At 43.1% G+C, this 25229-nt stretch overlaps 1 protein-coding gene across 8 annotated transcripts in view; it reads left to right on the forward strand.

Annotated features, from left to right (window-relative positions):
• Nr5a2 (nuclear receptor subfamily 5 group A member 2) overlaps positions 1-25229 on the forward strand; it is a 137697-nt gene that overhangs the window by 51605 nt on the left and 60863 nt on the right. For all 8 annotated transcript variants that reach the window (XM_004860118.4, XM_021240654.2, XM_004860119.4 and 5 more), the window contains one exon: positions 21315-21434. In XM_004860118.4, coding sequence (XP_004860175.2) covers positions 21315-21434 — 120 coding nt within the window. The remainder of the gene's footprint in view (positions 1-21314; positions 21435-25229) is intronic.

Here is a 25229-nt window from a genome sequence, read left to right on the forward strand (position 1 = left end):
TTTCCCTACGCCATAGATAATGGTGAGATCACGAATATTTCCCATGGATGCTCAAGGGTTATCTTAATAGTGTTCTTTTTGAAGCTCAGATTCAAGGGGAAAATTCTAAGTTTTTAAAGATTAAATTAGTTTGTAACTTCACATAAGTGAGCTGATCACAGATGTGTGAAAATGACGTGCAGTTTGATAGAATCTCTAAGAATGTTATTTCTGTTTAACATCTAAATGAGCCCTATTAGGTGGGCTTTCAGACAAACTCAAAGCTTTCATCCACATAAACGTCATAGATCTGCCATTATTCCTAGTGAAGAACAAGTTATAGCAAGCAATTTCATTGGCAGTGGATTAAACCCTTTGTAGTACCTCTCTCTAATTCATTGATTTGATAGTATGAGAAAAATCAACATTTTTGTCATAACAAAAATGTGATATCAGAATGGTCTAGATTCATAAATAGGAAATTTGACAAGAAACCAAATACATTTACTACAAGACAGTTAGGTTTTCTAGGTATAAAATAATACTACCAGCGCTAAACAGCACTAAAATCTAACACAGTGCGAATTCTGTCACAGGGCCCGATCTGAAGGGGCTCGCATCCGGACAGGTGACTTGAAGCTGCAGATAGGAGGCAGGAGTAGCCCAGGTGTTGCCCTCAGGAGGGGCTGCTCCTGATAACCAGCAAAGCTTCTGCCTAAAGGGTGGAAAGAGGACTCTCAGCTTTCCGAAGGCTTGCTTTCCTCAGGTGTAAAACCCGGTGTTAACGTCTTTTGGAGATTTTAACAGGAATTAAATGATTGAACACGAATCAAGTTCCTGTTGGATAGCATATATTCAAGAAATGTCAGTTTTCTCCTTACTTAACTAATGCTTTAAAGCCCTTCCTGTTATCAAGTGTGGTGGTGCACATTTGTAACTCCAGCAGTCTGGGAGACTGACGCAGAAGGATCACAAATTCAAGCCCTGGTTGGGCAACTCAGTAGCACAGTGAAACCCTGTCTCAAAATAAAGAATTAGGCCCAGGGATTTAGCTCAGTGGTTCCACCACCTGCCTCGCAAGCGCAAGGTCCTGAGTTCGATCCCTGGTACCAACAAACAAACAAACAAACAAACAAATAAAAATTAAAAATAGGCCAGGCATGATGGTGCATGCTTATAATCCCAGCACTTGGGAAGCTGAGGCAGGAGGAGTTACATTTCAGAAACATCCGTTGAAAACCAACACAATTTATTGTTTAAACTAATAGGTGAAATCAGTATGCATTTGATAATCTGTCACCAAACAGTTCTTTGACACAATCTGAGCCTATGTAACTTCTCACCTCCTCTTGGGTGTGATGCTAAGGTGAGCCTTGTGTGGTCCCTCATCACCCGTGAAGGATGAGAAGGAGACAGGAGTGATGGTTTTACTCATGGGTAGTTGTGTCAAACACTAACTACTTAGTGAAGGTATTGGCACGTTGCTTGGAGTTAGGGTAGGGAAAATGAAGAGCAACAAGGACCCATATGACTCACTGTGTTTAAGTGACATTCAGCCTTCCTTTCATTAGGATGCCAAACAAGTCTTATTTATGCCAAATAATTGAGTCTATTATTAATGGAAAGGTATGAGGGTGGGGAGAGAATGTATTCCGGAAACTTTTTTAGAACTAAAGAGTCCACTTAATGACTTTACAATATGGTGAGTGCAATAATAGAAGTCTCCTAAGGGGGATATGGGCTCAGCAAACTGGTGTCCCTGTTCTCTCTGTAACCCTGACCTGAGTTAAAATTGGGAGCATACAAACAAAGGGTAGACTTCAGCTTCTGCAGGAGCTGAAGGGGCTTTATTCACGCGATTCCTGCCCCGTGGCTCAGCCCATGTCGGCCTTGCTGCAGCCCTGCGCCCAGCCTGTCTCTTCCAGTCCACACTCACAAACACAAACGTTCCTTTCCCTACTGGCTCACACCCTCTGCACCCACGCACACACGGCTGTTCCCACACACGTGTGCACGCGCTGCCCCTCCAGGCCCTCTGGCCAGGAAGGTCTGCATTTGTGCTTGCAGCTCAGTAGCTTTCTCCTCCCTCCTCTCCGGGGCCCCCACCCTGGCCCACACCCCACTTCTCTCTCTGTTTATCTAGGTTTTCATCCCCTGCCAGATCTTAAGTCTTCCCTGCTCACTGGTGCTCTCCTCAGTCCACACACAAGACACAGCCCCTCCCCAGCCGGCTGACCACCTGCCACCACCCTGCCCTTTCTGAACGTGGCCCCTGTGCCTGCCTCCTCCCCTTGGGTCTCCACAGCCTGCCGCGTTGTACATGGGCTTCTGGGCACGTCTCAGCCTCATTCTTTGCCCACTGGACCTCCCCGGCTGTCCCCACACCCCCAGAATTCCTTGTTCTTACTTATTCTACTTATCTCTGCTGAGCTCCTTCCCAATCCTTGAAGAGTATTTTCTCCAAGTTTCTGTTGTCGCTTCCCCTGCACCCTACACCTCCTTGTGCTGCCTGTGAACATAGGCTGTCCAGTCCCTTTCTTCCAGACGCCATAGTAGCTGTTTGAGTTGCCTGCCAAACAAATAAATAAATACGCATTACCTCCAGGAAGCGTCTTGTAGTCCTCCAATTTTTTTCTTTTCCATAGTCCCATATGTCTTTCCAGTTATTGTCCTGGGCCTACTGATCTGCTCAGATCATTCACAACTTTCCCTTGTACACTCAGAAAAAGCCCCCCCCCACCCCCCGCCAGCTATCCTGTCATTGTTCCATCCCTTCTTCTCAGACTCAAAGCCATTGCTTTGGCAAATCTAAACATAGGCAGGGAACGGCCATCTGACAAAATCAGGGGCATACAGTGATTGCAGCTGCCCTGTCTCCCAGCCCATTTTGTGTTACTTATGGCTGGCTCCCCCACCACCACCTATTCCCTGCTCCCTATTGTTGCTGTTTTGAGCTCAGTAGTTATTCCGCCAAAGTTTCAACTTAACCAAAATTCATTTGTGATGATCTACAAATGATGGATATTGATTTAATGCAGCTGTTCTCAAACATCTCTGTCTCAGAACACTTGGTCCTCTTGAAAATGATAAAGGACTCCAAAGACCTTTAGTTTATGTGTTTTGTTGTTATTGTTGTTTTGCAGTACTGGGGATTGAACCTAGGGACTTCACACTGGGTTACGTTCCCAGCCCTTCAAAAAAGTTTTTTGTTTTGAGACGAGATCTCACTGAGTTGCTCAGGATGGGCTTGAACTTGTGATCCTCCTGCCTCAGCCTCCAAGCGTGCTGGGATTACAGCCCCCCGACCCCATGTTTTAAAAATTAAATATATTTTTGGTTATATGAGGGATGGAGCCCAAGGCCAGGCTAAGTACTCACACTAGTACTGAGCTATGCCCCCGGCCCTCCGTGAGTTTTATCTATCAATATTAATGTATCAGGAGTTAAAACAGAGAAATAGTTAAAACACAGGATTTACAAGCATACATTCCATCTGCCGCCAGAGTGATGATGTCATCGCATTCCAGGCCCTCTGAACACTCCAGAGAGGTGGAGGGTCAGGAGGGCGAGGAACGGCTTGGTATAATTGAGAAAATAGTTTTAACCTCGCCAACCCCCTGACCACACTTGTAAAACCACCGATTTAAATATCGTTACTCCTGTGATAATCATCTACTCTTTCCTAAGGATTAAAGTTTCATACCAACTGAATGCATTTCCCAAATTAGAATTTTCAAATGAGCAAATACACAGAATGGTGAGAGAAGCTCCCAGGGGAGTGAGGACCCCTCTCCTCATCCAGCTGAGTCAAGGGTGCCATCCTGGTGGGGCTGGGGTCCTCGAGGCCAGGGTGGCCATGGGGACAGCAAGGAGGAGGGTGCAGATCACTGACAGGCACGGCTCTCCCTGCACGGGAACCTGCGTTCCCTCCCAGGGCACGCACTCACACACACGAGTGGCTTTGTCTTACTGGGCTGAGCTATAGGTCAGGAGCTGGTTCTAACCAGTAGGGCAGTGATGCGGTCTAACAATTGCTATTATTTAGAGAGCCCAAGTCTTGCCTTAAGTTCTACATATGCATTAGCTCTGTTAATCCTCACAGCCACTGGGGGGTGAGTTATGCCAATATTGAGAAATTGGCTGAGCCGGAAGAAAATAAGACTCAGGGAGTTCAGTCCCTGGCATGAGTACACACAGGCCTCCTGGACTGTCTCTGGAGGAGCCTGCTCTTGCGCCTGGCCTGTCTCATTCCACAGCTTGGCCACTGGAGTGTGTAGGGTTCCACTCGATATGCCTGGTGTGTGCGTGTGTGTGCCAGACTGTGTGTCGTACATACGCACATGGGGGGCATCTATTTGCTGGAGTTTCCTTGAGTTTTTATTCAAATGGCATTCAGTGGATATGCAAAGTCATAGGTGTCATACCTGCTGAGTCACACTGCTCTTCTCCCAAATTGAGGACCGAACCCCAGCCCTTGAGCATGCCAGGCACATGTTCTACCAGTGAGCTTCATCTTCAACACTTTTTAAATTTTATTTTGAGACAGGGTCTGGCTAAGTGGCCCAGGCTGGCCTCAAACTAGTGACCCTCCTGCTTCTGCCTCCTGAGTAGCTAGGTTTACAAAGGTATGTGCCCCCCAACCTGGCACAATGTGCTTTATCACAAGATCCCTAGGTGAAGTGTAGGAGGGGGAAGTTCAAGAAGCAAGTACATTGTATCTTCCTGAACTTTTTTGAGAGAATTAGGGCATCTTGCTTAGAAACATTCAACGCCTTTATTGAAAAAAACAGTGCTTCTTAAGCCTTATTTTAAAGCTTGCATTTATGTTATCTTGCCTATAATTTCAAACATGATATACTAATTCTGCAGGACCTGCTCCTCTGTAAAAAGATGCACTGTAGTCTTTGGTAGTCATCTTTGAGGTCTGCCTGCAGTGTGCTTTATTAAAAGCAAGCAAATATTGAAGGTCCCCATTCAAGAATGTGGTTTGCGGTGGAGTCTAATTTATACCAGCGGGCAAAGGTCACAGAGAGGAGCTCGTTAATGCACTCTCTGGGATAAGATCAGTTTCCATAGTTCACCATATTGATCCGGGAGCTCATTGGCAGTTCCCGCCTTGAACTGTTCAGCTCAAGTGTGAATGGAGACGGATGCTCCCTGGCCTTCGGATTGCAGTGTCAGGACCGATGGTTTCCTGGTGCCTCTCGTTCCTAGTGTTAGAATCTTGTGCTTGTTCAGCAGTTCCCAGGAAACCAAAGCATTAGAAAAAATAGGTAGCTCTTCTATTATGGGTAGTGTTGCTTTTCTTCTATAGTTTTATAAATCATATGTGTTCAAAGTAGAATTCAGTTCATCTGAATACAGGCAGATAACTTGCTTTAAAGTATAATGTATTGATGTTACTAAACCAGTTCGTGTCTTTTTGGGGTGTGGGCAGTTGCCGGGGATTGAATCCCAGGGCCTTTGCACTGAGCTACTCCCTGTCCCCCTTTTTGTTTTGAGACAAGATCTTGCTAAGTTGTCTAGTCAGCCTCCCAGAGAGCTGGGATGTCAAGCTTGCACCGCCGCTCCCAGCTTAGTGATGTCTGCATTAAAAGGTGTCCATCCACTAGCTGTGCTCTGTAGGAATCAGAAGTACCTGCTCTTCCTCCTTTTGTCAAAACTTTCTGTGACCAGACATGGTGGCACTCATTTGTAATTCCGATGATTTCGGAGGCTGAGTTAGGAGGACTCAAGTTTGAGGCCAGCCTAGACAACTTAGCAAGACCCTGTCACAAAACAAAACAACTGGGAATATAGCTTAGTGGTAGAGTACCCTGGGTCCAATCCCCAGGACTGAACTAAAACTAGAAAGAGAGAAACAAACAAACAAACAAACAAAGATATGATCAAACTGCTGAGGAAGTAGTAACTTGGTGCATCCAGCTCATAAAATGCTATGCATTCTTCCTTGAGCTAATGAGCTACGTGGGTCCTGGAAATAAGGTAAAAACTAAGAGTCAACAAGCTAAACATTTCCTATATATATAAAAAAAGAATAGGCTCCAAGCACACCCGGAGCGCTTCCAACTCCCAGATGTGAATGTTGGGGCCACAGCAGCTCTGCAGCTCCCACCTGCAGTTTCCACTTCTCTTGGTTGCCTGTGGGCAGAGAGGGGCCTGTCTCCGCCTCACCTGGAAGCCTTTCTGCCAGGCACAGTGCCATGCAGGTGACCAGCAATGCCCCTGCGCTCTGGACTCTTCCTAGACTTCATTTCCCTTGCTTTCAAACCACATTTTGAAAATGTGTAAAGTTCAAGTCTGAGGCAAGTACATTGAGGCCAAATTTTTGCAAAATGAAATCAAACCTCATTCTTTATTTTTGTGGTTTTGGAGGTGGAACCCAAGGCCTCACACACACTAGGCAAAAACTATAACTCCAGCTCCAACCCAAACTTCGTTCTTTAAATGAGTGTTTCTTTGAAATGCCACATGTGGAATGTGAAAATGTGACTGTTTTAAAAATCTGAAGTCTTTTTAGATGATTGAGTCAGATTTATACTGGTCAATAGAAGAACTTTCAGAAGTTCATGTGGAGAACCCTAGTGGATAGAAAATAGCATAAAGGAGTATACTAAACCTAACACACAGAGAGGGCATCTTAGGGTCCGTAGATGTTAGGGTTCAACTCTTCTCTCCTTTCTTGAAGGCAGCGAGCGGATCACAGTAAGGAAGAGGAGTAGTTTCTTTCACAGTCAGGCTCAGTGTGAGCTCTTTTTGAGCAACTAAATAGTACTGAGATAGAGGCCCAGAGTCCTCAGTTTGAACTGCTGTGTTCTGTCCACTGCTGTGTCCAGGGAGCTGTACTGAGCAATGCTGCCCAGGGGCCACTCAGCTCAGCACCATGGGTCTGCACTGATGGGCTGTTATTAGATACGCTCTCTTATGCATGGGCTATGGCTATTGCTTGGTATCTTCTAGGGAAAGGTCCTGAATCTTTGTCAACAGAGATTTATAAGATTTTTTTTTTGGCAAGAAAGAGCCCTAATTGGTCCAAAGAAATAATAGGAAAAAGTATTGCATGTTGGCCCTGGAAATCCTTTGCTTTGTAGCTTGCTGTGATGAGCAACATCATTATGACCAGGACATCAGATAAACTGATGTTATAATCTTATGCTCGTGTTGCTGCCATTTCTGGTACTCCAAAGATCAGAATCCCTCCCATCCCATAATGCTTCTTAACACTCAAGTGCAGTGGAGTGTGTATGGCAAGCTGCGTAAAAACAGAACTGTGCCGTGATGGATGTGTTCTTACAGCCTTGTCTAGGCTTGTATCTACCTACACAGTCTAGAAACCATGAGCTGCTTCAATTAAAACATCAACTGACTTAATGAGTTGGCTGAATTACCTTCTTGTTTGACACAAATGAAGCAGCTACTCCAGCCAACAGTCACCCAGCTCAGGCTGTGGACACAGCACATTGTCAAACAGCCAAGCATGTAGCACCCAAGCATGAGTATGCGTGTGCATGATGGACCATAAAGACACCTGTGAAAACACAAGAGCTGTACTTCTCTGTCTCCGAATACTCTCCCTCCAGGAACTGCCATATGCACACGAAAAATGTAGGCAATTTCTTTGCATAAAGAATGTACCCATTTTCTGTGTTTCCACACTTGGAATAAAACACAAAGCAAACCAACCACTTAAATTGAGGATGACTTCCACTGTGTGAAACCTGGAGGCAATGGAGAGGATTCTCCTTTCTTTCTAGAGAGGGAAGTAGAGCTTCCTTTCCACTCATCTCCATGAGAAAAACAGTCCTTTGGTATAAAGGGAGGGTCTCCCATTTTACATGAAAATAACCAGAACTTGTATTCTGCATATCAGGGTATCTATGCCAGGTGTAGACTCTTCCAGATCTTGAGGTGCACTTGGTTATAAACCCATCATCATCGCACTTGGTTATAAACCCAATAGCTGTGAAGTTTACAAAGACTGAATGAAAAAGACATCCTGGAAATTTGCAAGATGTGAAGCGATTGGCTTGGGACTAACCTACTGAGTCCTCCTCTGCTGGGGAGAGATTCAGCAGGACCGTGCTCCATCTCAAGAAGGGAGTGGGTGCAGGGTGTGAGGGGGCTGGAAGAGGTTAGGACAGCCCACATGTTCTTCCCCCTGATGCTGGAATAGAAAGAAAAGGAAAGCGGAGGTGATGGGACATACATTATAAGGTGGGCCCTCTTGATGCACATGGCAATAGAGCTAAATACGATATTGCTAAAAATCTAGCACATGTAATTTGACTTAAAATCTTTACCTTGAACTTCCTTTCACTGATTAGGGTAAGCAAAACCTTGGGCAAAATTGCTCTGTACAATATGGGTAAGCAGTGTCTCCGTGACAGTATTGTCCCTCATTTCTAGGTCTGGGCCCTTAGTTGGGGATGTAGGAGCCCTTTACTCCACTGTGCCACGCTACAAGCAGTTGTAACTGGGCACATTGGCAATGCGGAGTCTACCTGTGGGTCTTCTGGGGTCAAAGCCAGAACTGGAAGGAACCCCAAGAAGCCAGGGCCGTCACAGTGCAGCAGTGGATGACTGAGAGATCTGAGCAGGACATAAATAGGGACAACATTATTGTTAGCTTTCTGTCACTGTGACAAAATGCCTGAGACAGTCAAGAGAAGGAAGATTTATTTTGGCTCATGACTTCAGAGACTTCAGTCTGTGGTTGCCCTGTTACTTTTGGGTCTGTGATGTGACAACAGCACAGCAGCAGGAGCATGTGGCAGAGCATTGCTCACCACGTGGTGGCCAGGAAGCACAGAGAAGGGGATAGGGTCCCAATATCCAGCTCTAGGCCACAGCCCCAAGAGCTATCTTCTTCCCCTTAGATCCCCCCACCCAAAGGTCCTGCCACCTTCCGGTAATGCAGCCGGGTGGGGACCAGGCCTTTAACACAGGAACCTTGGAGAAGTACTTCAGATCAAATCACAACATTAAAAGAATAAAAAGAGAAAAAAAAGAAATCAAGCTAACTCACCCCAAAGTTCCCTTTCTGCAAAATGAAAGAGGTGAATTAAAGATAATTGTCAGATCCTTTCAGCATTAATCAAGAATGTAGTAGTTAAGCACCCAGGACCAGAGCAGAGTGTGATTCAGCGGCTGAGTGCTGGGTGTCTTCGGTCGGGGTGTTGAGAGAGGATGCCATTTCCAGTACCAAGGACAGGAAGTTCTGTAGGAATTATTAATGTTAACATGCTGTGTTTGGGACACTATAAATATTTCCTAATACATGCTATTGAAACATTTTCACAATGCAAACACTCTTTGGTTTACCCAGAAATAATCTTTCTGCACTTTGAGACCAAACTTTTGACTCCCCAAGCTCTACACTCCATTGCCACTATCTTCTGTATTGGAAGGTACAGACTAAGCCCACCCTCAGCCTGGGGAGTTGAAATTGTGTGAAGGAACAAGTCCGTCCCGGAGGAGCAGGGTTGAGGGACTCTCTGGGGAGCCTTTGTACCCAGAGAATTCCCATCACTAACCAGTCCTTAGGGACCTCATCTTTACTTCTGCCCTAATTTTAGTTATATTTTTGGTGAGTGATATTTAGGCCACTGGGATTTTTTTTTTTTTCTTCCTTTGGCCAACTGCCTGATTGAAGCAGCCAGCCAAAAAGGAACCAAGGACATTTTAGCCTCTAAACATTTTTTGTTTTTAAGGTTTTGAAATGCACTCTGGAAAGGAAGAAACTGTATTGAGTGACCTTACGGCACACAGAACATGCCCTATAGACTACCCTCCACCTTCTCCTTCCTTCTCCATCCTCCCATCCCAAGAAACTGGATTGTAGGTGCATTTCAGAAGGTGGAGGGTGCTAGAACCTTCCTTAATTTATGCTTTAATTACTGGTGTTTAAGAGCATGAGTTTGCTGCACACCTGGAATTCTCCTGTAGCTGGTGCCTTGCTAATCAGTCGGCAGTAACTAGAAAACATGAATTATAAACATAACTCCATGACCATGCTGTGAACATGACCACCGTGTTCGAAAATGCTTTTTTGATATTCCAAGCCAATCAACAAAAATGTGTCGTTCTTAAAAGGAATTCTGTTTATTGCTTGACTATTCTTTGCCAGCTCAGACATATGAGGATGTTGCTTTACTTACACATAGATTTCTGATCTGGGGAACAGGTAACAGGGTTGGGGAGGGGGCGGTCATTTAAAACAAATAACCCAGCAAGGGAAAGTACTGGAAAACAGATCACATTAATCTACTCTAAAATATTTCTTTTCTAGTTTATCAACCTTTTCCATCACTTGAAATTTTTTCCTTTGTATTTTGTTTAGCTCCTCTGGTATATTTTTCCTTCTTTTATTTATTTAGATGGAGCTCTCCCTACCATTTGTAGGCTGTGGACTATTCTATTCACCAGGCCGGGCACATTTATTTCATCTCATTTGACAGAAACAATGTCTGTGAGGGCAGCTGGTGGTTAGTGCCTTTGAGTTCTTTGCCTAAGGAATCACATGGAAAGTACCCATTCCCCGGGTTGGAGCTCAGGCCTGGGAGTCTCGTGGCCAGGTATCTTATTCTAGTGTTTAACACTGCCACTAGTGATACACATTCTCTCTGCCTCTAGATGATCTCAGTTCACTTTTGAAATACAACAGACCAGCAAAGAATCATGCTTTAGGGTCCCATTATCCTGGCTCCTCTTAACATTTGCCATTTGCTTCCACTAAGGGCATGAACAGGAACACTGTGAAGCTCAGCACTGTACCTACTGTGAGGGCGTTAGTGTGGATGGCTCTCAGTACCTCCAGGGAGGTCCCTGGAGCTACTCTTAGGAGCATGGAACTTAGGAGGAGAAGCTATTTTGACAGTAACTGCTTTGATTTCATGTGAACTATAAGTCACATTAGTAATAATGTTGTAGCTACAAGGAGCCAAATTATGGACTATTTCCCACATCTGAGACAATACTTAGGGTGCCTAGCTTGGGGACTGATCCAATTCTTGGCTTACCTTATTTTCCTACTTTTATTTTGCCTTTATACCCACTTACTTGTGTTTGGTTATTCGTCTTTTACTACATATACATATACACGGCTGTAAATTGCTTTCACATCGCTTTTTAAGGATTTGGGGGTTTTTTGGTACCAGGGATCAAACTCCTCCCCGGCCCTTAAGGATTTGTGCATTCAGTTGCCTTTTTCTTTGCTTTCTTCTGTCTGTCTTTCTCTCTTTCTGAGTTTCTTTCTCTTTCTTGTGTGTGGTGCTGGGGATTGAATCCAGGTCTTCACAATCACTAGGCAAATGCTCTACCACCGAACTATACTATAGCCCCTATTTTCTAATTATTCCACAGTTTAAGATTTTGTATGGACTAATTAGTTTGCATTTGTCTTGTTTCTTCAAGACATTTGTAAGTTTCTTGAAGATGAGAACTAGATTATGTATTCATTCAAGTTTTCATAGCATATACCACTAATTTCTTTTTTGGGGGGAGGGTACTGGGTTTGAACTCTGAACCTTGTGCTTGTGAGGTAGGAAGCAAACCACTGAGCTAAATCCCTGCCCCACTAATTTCTTTTTTTGAAGCAAGGTCTCACTCTGTAGTTCAGGCTGGCCTTGAACTCATTATATACCCCAAGATGTCCTAGAACTTGTGGCATCCTCCTGCCTCAGCCTCGGGAGTCCTGAGATAACAGGCATGTTCCAGCACGCCCATCTTACATCACTTTTTTCTGTTGTTTTATTTATTGTTGGTATAATCTCACAACTTTCTAAGGTTAACCCTGCCCTTAAACCTAAAAGGACTTTTTATACTAGTTCTAGATTGACCATTAAGTCCATCAATATGCTAATACCTGTGTTCTTTATTTTGCAAAATACTGCAGACTCATGCAAGAAACACCTTTATTGTCAGGCATGGTGGTGCACGCCCATAATCCCAGTTTGTTAGGAGGCTGAGGGAAGAGGATCTCAAGTCTGAAGCCAGCCCGAGCATGTACTGAGACCCTGGGGGGGGGGGAATGGGGGGGGTTAGAAGTAACTCAGAGTGGAATGCTTACCTAGCATGTTCAAGGCCCTGGGTTCAAGCTCTGTTATTACCAAAAAGACCAATCAATCACCCCATCAAGCTCCTCAGACCACCATGCCGATGACAGCTCTTATGGGAAAGGTGCACATAGCTAACCCTCAGGGAGTGGAAGAGCCTCCTCCCTTCCCCTTTTCTGTCTTTGCATACAGTCATGCTTTGACTGAAGCAATGAACAGGATTGATTCCATAAACCACAAGCAGAAAACTCTCTACCTTTTAGTGCCTACATGGTCAGATGGTGAGAATGAGATGTGGTCACACATGGTGACTGAGGAAACAGAGAATTCAATCAGGACAGCTACGTGAAAATTTCAATTTGGCCATTAAATATGATGAACTCACAGTTACCGTATAATGAACTGATATTTCAACAAGAAGTTTTTTGAAATATAATTAAGAGGTAGATTTTTTAAAAGCTGGCCAAAATTTTGTCTTTTTGTTTTGACATATTCAGAGAACAGAGCTACCATTCTATTAGAGAAACTGGCTGAATTAGATACTCTTGATGATGTGTTTCTCAATAGTGATACTCAATGTACACAGGCACTGGAGTTTTATCTCTAAACTTCAAAGATGTTTCTACTTATGTGATTACCTCACTTTTAGGTAAGTGAAAAAAGTGACATTTCCTCTCTAGTAATCACACATCTTTATACTGTGTGAGGAATATTGTAGTCACATCTCTAGAAAGTAAGTTCTACAAAGTATATTTTTTTGTGTGGTTTTTTTGGGGGGAGATCGAACTCGGGACCTTCCATTTGTGAGGCAGGCAGCAGAACCACTGAGCTAAATCCCCAGCCCTCTACAAAGTATATGAATCTCCTAAATAAATGAAACGTCCCAGGGAGGCACTGAACTTTGAAAGAAATGTAAGTGTGTGTGTGTGCGCGTGCATGCATGTGTGTTCATGTATTACTGGGGAGTGAACACAGAAGCTAGTTAATGATATCCACAGCCCTTTTTACTTTTTATCTTGACACGGTTTACAGCTAAGTTGCCCTGCTTGGCCTTGTGCAAGTTTTGAGGCAAGCTCTATAACCCCAATTGCAAACAGGCCCTGAGCCCTTACACAAAGGATTTGAGGAGCCCCATTGCTGATGACTGCTGTGGCTGTGAACACTCACTGTTGTGCCCTGAGTGACAGAGTGACTCCTGGATTCCTGAGGTCTAGGCCTGCAGTGTCTTGTGCCTGGTACTCAAGATGGAGTTGCTAAGTAATCCGGGGGCAAGGCTCTTCCCTTTTCTGTCTCCCTCTCTGCTGACAGCTCTGCCAGACGCTTCCCAGCTGCTATTCCACTCCACACTTTACTGCCAATCATGGGAAGGTACTCAGGTGTGGTGGTGCACACCTGTAATCCCAGCATTCAGGAGGCTGAGGCAGGAGGATTGCCATGAATTCCTGCCCAGCCTGGGCTACACAGTGAGTGCAAGTCCAGCCTGAATTCCATAGTGAGACCCTGTCTGAGGAAACAGAAAACAAAATAAAAACAATCATGGGAGGCCGGGGCAGGACTAAAGCACCACACTTCCCTGGAAATGAAGATAGAGATGTCCAAGATCAGACAGCCACTTACCTCCCTCTACTTCTGATTTATGGTGTCACAATAGATGAGCTGTCAAAAATCTGGTCTCTAAATGAAAGATTATTGCTCACAATTTAATTTTCTTAAGTCCACAGACTGAAGTGTTGAGCTCTAGTTTAAGACTTTAAGCAGAACTGAAATCACCCAATGTCAGGTTAACCTGTTACAAAGGTTACAAGCGGACAGGCAGGATTGGCAAGTGTGAGTGGAAGTGACCAGGAAGGACTTCCTGAGGGAGGCAGATTTTAGGATGGCATCAGGTAGTGATGGGTACTCTAGGTAGGGGAAATTCTGCATTTCTTGTGGCTAGGATCCTGAACTTTTAAAATTTTGGTACTGTTACTTAACTGAGCAACATTAGACAAGTTACTTAACCTTTGTGCCTCGGTTTCCTCATTGGTAAAATAGGGATCATCGTATGTCCGGCTTCACTGAGTTGTTGTGAAGACTAAATGAGTTCATGCATATAAAGCTTTTATTTTTTATTTATTTGTTATTTTTTTTTAAATGTGTTGGCAAGAGCCATAAAGCCCTCCCTACCTCTTAGGATGTAGGAAGCTTCTAGAAGCAAACTTTCAAGACAGTGCCGGAGAGAATCATGCTTTCTAACAGGAGCAATGGTAGCAACAAGTTCTGAGGATTCCCGTGGCAGATGTGGATGGTGTTTACGGGGTGGGGGTGGGTAGGATGCAAGGTGATAGAAAGTTGATGAAAGGGATCGGAGATTTAGCTTAATGCTTTTACTACCTGCTGCTGCGCAAGTGCAAGGACCCGAGTTCGATCCCCGGTACCCAAAAAAAAAAAAAAAACTAAGACAGTTGATGAAGGAAAGGACTGGTTTTTTGTTTTTGTTTTTTTGGGTTTTTTGGTGGTACTAGGGATTGAACCAAGGGCTTTTGCACTGAACTATCCCAGCCTTCTTTTTTTCAACCTTTTTAAGATGAGGTCTCACACTCACTAACCCTGGTTGGGCTCAAACTTGTGATCTGGATTATAGGCAGGCACCATCACTCACACCCTGCTGGGAAATGACCATTTACAGAAGGCTTCTCCATCTTTCATTACTGGGCCCCCATAGAAACGGTGATATCTGTTCGGTACTTCATTGTAACCACACAGGTTGCCATGGTTTCCAGCTTCTGGCAACGCCTCACCACCCTAGGCAGCCTGGCCAGGGAGCTCTGGTTTGCTGGAGATCTTTGAAGTAAAGTCTCTGGAGAATTTGGGAGGTGATCATATCCCAAAGGAATCACATGACCAAAATAGATAATTCGAGTAACTGTATATGTGATGGATTACAGCAAGAAGGAGAAGGTGCTGACAATGCTGGTCCTAGATTCTGAGAGATTATCAGTCTTGACCTACATGGGAAGAGAGTTGAGTGAAAACCCCAAAGGGGTTGCTGGCAATGGAAGAGAAGAGGCAAGTATCATGCAGTTAAACCCTCTGTCCCCTGCTTCCCCGTCTTGAGAGTTCGGATCCCGAGGGGGCAAAGTCCCTTGTTGCTCCATGGAGAAACAGAAAGGGGCAACAGTAGCTGAGCTCTCTTTGTATTGCAGAACAAGAGCCACCCAGGTAGAAAGCACTCTGGCATCTCTGGCTGTTATCTTGGAGCAGGGAAGAATTTGCGGTTATAAATCTATTGAGTATTGCAACAATTGACTGGGAGTTTTACTGGCTGTTAGTTCTCTTGTACAGTGTTGTTTTTAGTGCTTGTTTAATCATTGTTAATGTGAAATCATTTTTTCGTGGACTTTGTAGCAGTTCATTATAGAGGTTTCAGATAATCACCAATGTTCTTTATAAAAACACGAAAGAATGAGAAAGCAGTGCTGTGTTTTTCTTGCCCAAAGCAGCTTCTCATTGAGATTTCTTTAAGTAGACTTGGATTTTGGGGAGTTTCAGTTTTCTCTTGCTACTTGTGAATCTACTTCAGTAAATGTCATCATTGTCCCCAAAAGTAATGATGACCCACATTCAGGGATGTTTTTCTTTCTACTAGAAAGAAAAATAAAATTAAATAGTAGCTGGGCTTCTTTTACAGTGATTTGAATAATCTTCAAATCATTGGTTTTGTTTTCAATTACATTTTGATCCAAGAGTGGTTCCTATTAGATATTTCCTGAGAAGGAAAAAAGGGAAGGTCTTGTTAAGTGGCTCCACACAGTGAAGCATTGCTTAAACAGACCCTTGTCTGACCCCCCCTGAAGTTTCCCCAAGAAACAGAGTGGGATGAAGCCCTGGTGAGCTTATTTTGCACATAAGAGACTCACACCTCTGTCTCCCCTATTAGAGTGTGAGTACCGGGGATTGAACCCGAGGCTGTCACATTGAGCTAAATCCCCTGCCTCCCCTGCCTACTTTTTATTTTGTGACAGGGTCTCACTGAGTTCAACCTTGTGAACTCAATCATGTGAGTTCTTGAAGGCAGAGATTATATCATAGTCACCTGTTCCACCCACATTTCTAACACAGGGCCTGGCGCACCAAGTCGAATAGTCAGAAATAAGAAATGGGGTTATGTCCACTTTAAATGACCAGTCCAATTCAGGAGAATGTTTTCCCAAAAGTATCTTTTTAAAAGCTTGAACACAATGATTCATTATGTCAGTTTTCAAAAGCCTCTGCAAGAGGGAAAGTGAAAGAACAGCTCAGTTGCTGGACTGTTTGAAGGTAAAGGGAAGGAGGCAGGAAAAGTGTTGATAAGTTGAATGTGGGTTTGAGAAAGTGCTACACATTTTTCTTCTAATTGTTTGCCAGATCAGTCTAGGTATGAGAAAGCGCACATTTCTAATTATTAACATTCTGGGCTGTGGGAAGTAGTGTGTGATAACAATATCAGAATTGTATTCCTTTATGCTCTCCTCTATAATACTGGTATAAATAGTTTCTCTGGTGAGTAACCAGGATTCTGAGATAAGGCCCCTTTTTATCACAGCTGATAACCAGAATTGTATGAGATGGTATTGCTAACTGTTAGTGACAGCGTTTGATACGCGATGGGAATTCTACTCCACTCGCCCCCCTTTTGGACTTCCCAAATCCCCCCTAAATTGCTCGTCAGTGGCATTAGCACCAGGAGAATTGCTCCAAACTAGATTAGCTTTCCCCTCTTCCCTCTGGCTGACATCCCTTAAAACTCCATTTTTTTTCCCATTAAGTTTATTGGTACATTTTTAGGTAAAATACAGTTACATTCAGCACTGGGATCTTGTACCATTACATGATGTACCTTGGTTCTTATTTTTTTCCCCTTCCTCTGCCCTCCCTTCACCCCTTCCACCCTTCCCTATTTACAAAGACTTTGTTTCCATTTTTTTCTTTTCTCATATTTTTTCTTTTCCCTTTTTTCCTTTCCCCTACCCCTCCCACTTCCCCTGCTCCTTTAGACCTTTTCTTCCTGTTACACAATAAAACTCTATTTTCTAAAGAAAAAAATATCTTCAAAATTGCCCCCTTTCATATGTAGGGATGGTTAACAAGTCAGCCATCACATTTGTCCTGTCCTCTTATTCATAGCACTGCACAAAATCTATGTCACCCAAAGCCCCTCGAAGCTGCCCTCTCACCAATTTCAAGATACTATAAAATATCACATAATCAATTATGGAAAACAATGAAATGGAATGTTGGTGTGGAAAACCTCCTCGGAGAGTGTTCAAACAAGAAATGAATTGCTCAGGAGCAGTATTAACACTACATTCTGTCAAAGAGTCAGTCCAGGGGTCTTTAGCAAAGGCCAGCAGTGGGCACACCCCTGCAGGGCACTGGGACAAGGGTCAGAGGCTGATCATTCACTGCTGCAAGGAGATCATGGGCTTCTCCAGCACCAAGGAGATGCTGGCTTCTACTGTGGGCCGGGTACACAGACGAAAGGAGCCCAAGTGCAGGGGTGGAAGTAATTCAGTCATTTGTCTCTGCATTTAATAATCTTTTATTAAGTACTTCCATTACTACCAAGCACGGTGGAAGGCACTTGTCAGAGCTACAGCTTTGGGGAAGGTAGACAGATAAACTCACAATTCTGAGTGAAACAGAAATAATTGGAGACCTTCTTTTGAACACAGAGGAATAAATGATGACACGAGTAGCACACGATACAAACTAAAAAAGAAGTTGCTCATGTTGGGGTATAGATAGACATGGTCAATTTTACTTATTCACAGAATTTTGAAGGAAGCAGAGAGAGTGGAAAATGTGCAGATTTTGGAAGTGTATCCTCAACATTCTAAAAGAAAAGGATACAAAAAGTTTGATTCTTATTTTATTTTTTAAATGGTAGTAAAGTTTTATTAAAGGTACAGAAAGAAAAAGGCTCTGCAAAGCAAGTTTAGGCCAAGTGAAAGCAGGAAAAAAGCACACCCTACAGCGTGAGGGCAAGCTGTCGTGAACAGGTAGTGACAGCACCTGACTTAATTGTGGCAAACTCTGTTAGTATGATGTACACAAAATGTAAGCACCATTCAGTGCAAATAAAGAGGAAGGCACTGATGAGATAACTTTAGAAGCATGCATCTCTTAATGCTCACTCAGCTTTTCTTCTTTTCCTCACGGCCAGCAAATACTCTTAGCTCTCTCACTTTTCTACCTACAAAATGAGGATCATAAATTTCTCTTTCTTTCTTTCTTTCTTTCTTTCTTTCTTTCTTTCTTTCTTTCTTTCTTTCTTTCTTTCTTTGTTTTTTTATTTCTTTCTTTCTTGGTGTCCTTAGGCTGGAATTCCTTTTCTGCATCCATAAGTCTATATTCCCTGCCCATCTGAAAATTCTGTGTAACATACACATGTGCAGTTATTGTTTCTGGGAAATCATTTCAAAGTACAGCATTCTGGCCTTTCCTGAAAAGAGTGCTAAATAAATAAGCTTCATATTATATGGGGAAAAAATGAATGAAACCAAATTAGCACAACATTCTTTTCTGTGAACAGATTTATTGATGTTTCTGATGGAGACAGCTTGGGGATGCCTTTTGCTAATCATGGAACTAGGCTGTAGCTTCAATCTATGCAATTGCTTTTTTCCTTCTACAGAGAACTTACATGGCTTCCCAGTGTGGAGCCTCTGTTATTTTTCATTTGTGTGTGGGCTTTTCCACCTTTTATCTCCTTTTATCCTGGCCAAAAGACCCACTTCACACATTTTCAGTTGAGAAAGTAAGGCTTGAGAATTAAGTCACTTAGCCAAGCTCTCACAGACAGAAGGTGGACATCTGGGCCTCAGATCCTTGCTTTTCATCCACGCTCAGGGCTCTGACTACATTCACTATGCCTGGCCCCTGTGGAAATAAGTCAACCATGACCTCTTGTCACTACTAGTGTATCAGTGGCAACGATCTAGAGACCCACTGAACAGCCTCTTTAAAAAGTGCTTGTTGGGCTCAGGATTCAATTGTCCCGCTGCTTGCTTTGCAAGTGCAAGGTCCTGAGTGATCCCCAGTACCAAAAAAAAAAAGGAACGCTCTTGTCAGGATGAATGTAATCATTAAATACTGCAAACATGTACTAATAAAAATTTAAAAGTGAATTTGTTAGTGAGTGAAATCAATTTAGTCTAGAAAATTCTAGAACCTTTATTTTTATATTTATTTATTTACTTATATATATTTGCCACACTGGCGATATGAACCCAGGGCTTTCACACAGAGTTACATCCTCAGCCCTTTTTATTTTTTATTTTGCAACAGTCTTGCTAAATCACTAAGTTGCCCAGGTGGGGCTCAAACTTATGATCCTCCTGCCTCAGCCTCCCTGAATACCGGGATTATAGGCACGCTCAGCTAAAAATTCTGATATAATTTGGAGACAGCCTAGGTCTTGAGAAGAAAGAGAATTCTTCAGGCATAACCAGGCTCCTAAGACTCCGTTTTCTCATCTGAAAATTGACTATAATGGTACCAGTTCTTCTATCTTCCAAAGCATATTCTGCAAGTCAAACCTAAATTAATACCCAAAACTTGTTGGAGATATTCCACCACTTATGAATCTCAGGTGTTATTTTATGAACATCAGCTTTGAACCGATTTTTGCCAGGTTTACACCCAAAAGGAAAAAGTGAACGATTACAAAAAGCTATGGAAAGGGATCAGTGTTCCCTGCACACTTACACTATGGGTGTGTGGCCTGTACGTGAGATAGATTCATTTTTTAATCGAAGAATGCGGATGCAGTATGCCCTCTGTGACACAGCAGTTTCCATTCGAATCTTCATAGCCATCCTGTAGAGGAGACTCTGAGCTTGGTCTGCTTTGTGCAAGGACACTGAAGTTTAGGGGGTTTGTGGGAGAACAGTCTGAATCATCAAGCAAGTGCAGGGCAACACCGAGAACACACTCGTTCTGTCCAGACTGCACAGCCAGGCTCAGGTAGGACTGACAACAAACAGCGGCAGTGAGTGCCTCAAGCCCCGAAAGCCATCGAGGCTCTCATTGTAGTTCTTTTTCTCATACATGCTCTTGGTTTTCGAGATGGCTAATAGTTACGCGATGTGATCAAAAAGTACAATGAACATTAAAATTAAATACAACAGTAAAAGACCCATGGCCACTAACCCTCCTCAAAATACTCTCCCTCGTTTCAAACACACTTACCCCATCCTTCTTGTCACTTTCTGAAGCAATTCTGGAAAGTCCTCCTTTGTGAGTGTGTTCTTGTGCTGTCATGGATGCAACAATGTCCTGAGTTGATTCAAAATCTTTACAGCAATTTCTGTCACATAAAAACAAGACAGTGTGTCATCTCCCAGTTTATTCCCCAAATCTGGCATCGTTTGCGATCTGGCTCTTCCCCAAAGTCAAAATGACCATGAAAGTTAAAACCTTTTGAATCAATTCAGAACATCAAGGTGGCCACAACAGCGCAAGACACAAAAAGAGCTTCCAGAACTACTTTAGAAAGTAGAAAGAATGATGGAATAAGTGTTTTAACTCTAGGGAGAATATTTTGAAGGCAATTAATGGCAATGTCTTCTTTACTCTGATAAATAAATTTATTTACTTAGTTTGAGACAGAGTCTCACTATGTAAGTTCAGGCTGGCCTTGAAGAATTTGTGATGATCCTCCTGCCTCAGCCTCACAAGTGCTGGGATTACAGGTGTGTGCCACCAGGCCTCCCTGATAATTTTTTTAAAATCACCATATTTATCACACCTAGGTACAATTTCAGCTTCAATGTATTAACTTTTGTATATGTGAGCATTGGCTACTTGAGGTCATTCTTTTTTCGTTATTGTTCTATTTCTCTGGTACCAGGGATTGAACTCAGGACCTTGTGCTTTCGAGGCAGGCGCTGCACCACTGAGCTAAATCCCCCACCCTACTTGGGGTCACTCTAATGGGATCTGTTGAGGACAAGGCAAAGCACTTGTAACTCCCACAACCTCACTGAAATAGTCCTATTAATGCTAGATAAAGCAATCTAATGGAGTGCCTTTTCCTAAAGCTCATAGATTATAAATACTTAGCTTAAGTATTCATATGTTTCCTATAAAGTGTGTGGCTAAATGAAAATAATTTTCACTAGCAGTGCTGTAAATTCTGAGCGTCTGTACTCTGGTGCTCATTGGTGGAGACCTCCTTGCTTATTATTTGTTCTCTATTGTAGCACACAGTATTGTGCAAAAACAAAAAGGTAGTGGATAACTATTCCTTTTCTATTACAGGTTGATGACCAAATGAAGCTGCTTCAGAACTGCTGGAGTGAGCTCTTAATCCTCGACCACATCTACCGGCAAGTGGTCCATGGAAAGGAAGGCTCAATCTTCCTGGTTACTGGGCAACAAGTAAGTACAGAGGACCACCACCCCACCCCCCCGCCACCCGCAACAACATCGTGTTATTAAGCATGTTCAGAATGGCAGGAATGTAACTAGGTCAGAAGCACTCTTGTGCTCTGAAAGGAAGAGATTGGCTGGGAATAATTTAGAAAAGATGACTTGGTGCACTCAGTTCCTGCTCTGATGATTACAGATAAACTTGTAAAAGCAAACATAATCACAAGCATTCTGTTGCTTCCAGTATGTGGGGATGGAAAGTTCTGCTTCCAGGGGTCAGAACGGTTGCTAAATCAAATTCAGTGATTAGTACCGAGTTTCTTTTCCCCTCGAGCTTCTGCATTAACCTGCCGTGTTTGCTTGCTGACCACTTTAAAACCTTAAAAATTGTAGAGTCCTTACCATGTGGGAATGCTATTGGTGGGATAGCAAGTCAAATGTCACATACAGTCAAAGTAGTTGGCATAAGGGCCAGCACCTCCAGTGTTCAAGAGCCAGTCATTCAGAAAGAAAATAGGAAGAAAATATTATTAAACTACTACTTTCTGAATAGGTATTCAATCAAGAAGTATTTATAGAACATCCTGTTGTGTGCTAGTCAGTATTCTGGGGATTTGACACATTTTAGTGAACAAAACAAAAACATTTTTCCTCATGGATAAACACCATCAACAACTTTATAAACACGCTGGGCATGGTGACTCATGCCTGTGATCCCAGCACCCAGAAGGCTGAGGCAGGAGGATGGTGAGATCAAGGCCAATGGTTTACATAGTGAGAATTTGTCTCAGAAAGAAAAAGAAATCCTAGTTAAACAAACGTGCAGTGTCTAAGAAGCCCAAGTGCTAGGAAAGGAAAGGGGGATTCAGCACACATTAAGAGATGCATGTTGTGATGTGATCCATGGGTCACAGTAGATTTTTTGTATCCATGTTTTAGTTTTTGAAGTATCAAGTTTCAAACCCAGGACCACCCTGCACATGCTAAGAAAGCACTGTACCGCTGAGCCACATGCCAGCCTCTTGGACTGCAGTGTTAAACAGGAGAGTTGATTAGGCCCTCTGAGAAGATGACATTTGAGCAGACTTAAAGGAGGGGGACAGCCATGTGGATCATCTCAGGGAAGAGAGAATCTATGTCATGGACCTAATTCAACTGTACAGGATATGGGCAAATCCTTCCAGTTTCTTCCCTCTCTCCTGTACCTGATGGATTAGTGAAACACACACACATATGGCCCCCCGAGACTGCTGCAGCCTGTCGGGTCATCCTGATGCAGGTCACCACTGCCTCATTCAGCAGTGATGACTTCAGAACTTGGGCACTATGCGCTTTTACATCCAGCCATAAATGTTTATGTGCTGTGAAACCACAGCAGTGCATATTCAGAAATGAAAGGCTGTCTCCACACCATTTGCTGTGTTATTAATAAATCACACTTTCCCAATCAAATTAAAGGCAGGCTGCCTTTCAGAGTTTTTGCAGATTGGATCAATTCAACCATCTCCATCAGTATCTGGTTTCAGCCTCTCGAGAAAAGCTCTCTAGACGTGTCTTGTGCTTTCAGATTTTGCTTAGCATTTTTAGCCTGTGACCCAGGTCTTTGGAAGAAATGTACCCATTGTCAGAGTCTAATCTGGGTGCACGTGCCTGCTGCCTCCCCTCACCCTCGCCCCACCGCAAGCTGCATTAGAAGGACCAGGCTCACAAATTAATTCAATTTCATTTCCTTCAGAGTTTTAAGAAATAAAATGGGCTTGTGCCTTTCCATCCCTGCTCTTTAGAAATATTCCTTTTTGCACATTTCATTTTGCCTTAAGTGCTGCCCCTGGGTAAAGGTAATTACTACTTAAGAAGTAGAGAAAGTGCATTTCTTGCCACTCTGACTTTCAAAACCAAGAACAATCAAGGGCTAAATAGTATCACAGTCTTTAGTATCAATTATTGCTGCTTTGTATGTTGCATCAGAACTGAAAGAGGGACCCTCCTGGTAGAAAAGGAGTCTTTCCCACGCACCTTTCCGCCCACACCAAATCTTCCAGCTCCCTCCTTCCCTAGTACACCAGAGTTCTTTTCATCCAGTCCACACGGACTGCTGGCCTAAGGATGACGCCTTATCATCAGACATTCTCATTTAGAGAAATTACAGAAGAAATCTTTTTTCCTTGGTGGAATAGGAAAGTCAAGGCATTTTGAGTGTGTCTGGGCTTCCTGGCTTCCCATGGAATGAAAGCAAAATCACAGGTGACCTATCCAACACAAGGAGAAAGATGTTTGATTCCTCCCCCCCACCTCCTGGGGATCGAACCCAGGGCCTCATGCATGGAAGCATCCACTGAGTACACCCCCAGGCTCCCAAAGATGTTTGAAAGCAAGGTCATACAGATCTACCTTTTTTATATCTCCATAGCATTTACTATAAAGCTGAATATGTTAGGCATTTGATTAATGCTACCTGATTGCACTCAATGACAATTATCACATCTCTACCTAAATGCTCAACCAAGACGGTTGACAAAGACTCGGGACCCACAGAATCACCTGCACTGCGTTCCTACATCTTTCTCATACCCTCTCTACCTTACTCCCATGAATCTGGGATACTCATGGTGTTTTCCACTAAGAAATCACCTTCATACTGCTGCAGACTATTTTCATGCCCTGTGGCACAGGGAGATGGGTAAAAACTCTAATTTTCTTAGAATGGTAAATATTTCCCTGAAGGTAAGGGTAGGGGCACTAGATTTTTAATCAGATCAGCATCGGTAGCAATAATATTAAATTATTTGGTATATACACCAATGATAAGATAGTTAAAACACAGATGAAAGGAAGGAAAAGAATAATATCGAGTGTAAGAGTAAAGCAATATTCTGAAAAAAATTATTTTGACAAACAGAAATATATGGAAATAATGGAAAAGAGAAAGAAAACCATTTCTCTTTGGTACGTTTAACGCCTAATAATAATTGAGCTATAGGAAGAGTATATTATTGTCACTACCACAGACTGCGTGCTTTGGGTCTGAAAATGGTGTATGTGTGTGTATACACACTTATGTGTAAAGCAGCATTTGGAGTCTGGTTTGGAGCCGGAACACCCTGTGTTTGTGTCTCCATCCAGAACCAACTGGCTTTTACTCTTCAAGCTTCTGTGTCCTCACTGTCCCTTGGGGATAGAATGCCACCCACATGAGAGAATTATGGAGTATAGTTCTGTAAAGCACTGACAATGAAAATTAGAAGCCATCACGCGCTAGTCTGACATTAATGATGTCAACTACCATGGAAAGGAAATATTACCATTCCTTTTTTTGGAGATGAGGAGAGTAAGGGGAGATTAAGATTAAGTAAGGGGAGATTAAGTATTGACTCAAGGTCAAAACTCACAGTGGGGTCTGGGCATTCTGGCACCCAGCTTGGATTCTTATTTTGTTTGGCTTTTGGGATGGGGTCTCAAACCCCTGGGCTCATGTGGTCCTCCTGTCTCAGCCTCCCGAATGCTGGGATTACAGGTGTAATCCCACCACACCTGGCTGGGAATTTGTATTCTTCATCGGCACCTTCTACTGCTTTTCTGTGTAACTCACAGATACTACACAGCTTATCTTTGCCTCAGGCTTGCAGTTTGGTGTTTGTGTATAATTTCAGTGTGTTAGAGCCTCTGTGGGACTTCTAAACATAATAATTCATTTCTCTTCTGTTGGAAATAAGTGCATAAACTTTTTTGTTTCTGTTTTTTTGCGAGGGGGGTGGATTTTTTTTTTTTTTTTTTTTTTTGGTACAGGGATCGAACTTGGGACCT

This window comes from Heterocephalus glaber, unplaced genomic scaffold, assembly GCF_053883595.1.
Source record: "Heterocephalus glaber isolate CG9 unplaced genomic scaffold, H.glaber_assembly_v1.0 deba00001600, whole genome shotgun sequence".
Taxonomy (NCBI): Eukaryota; Metazoa; Chordata; class Mammalia; order Rodentia; family Bathyergidae; genus Heterocephalus; species Heterocephalus glaber.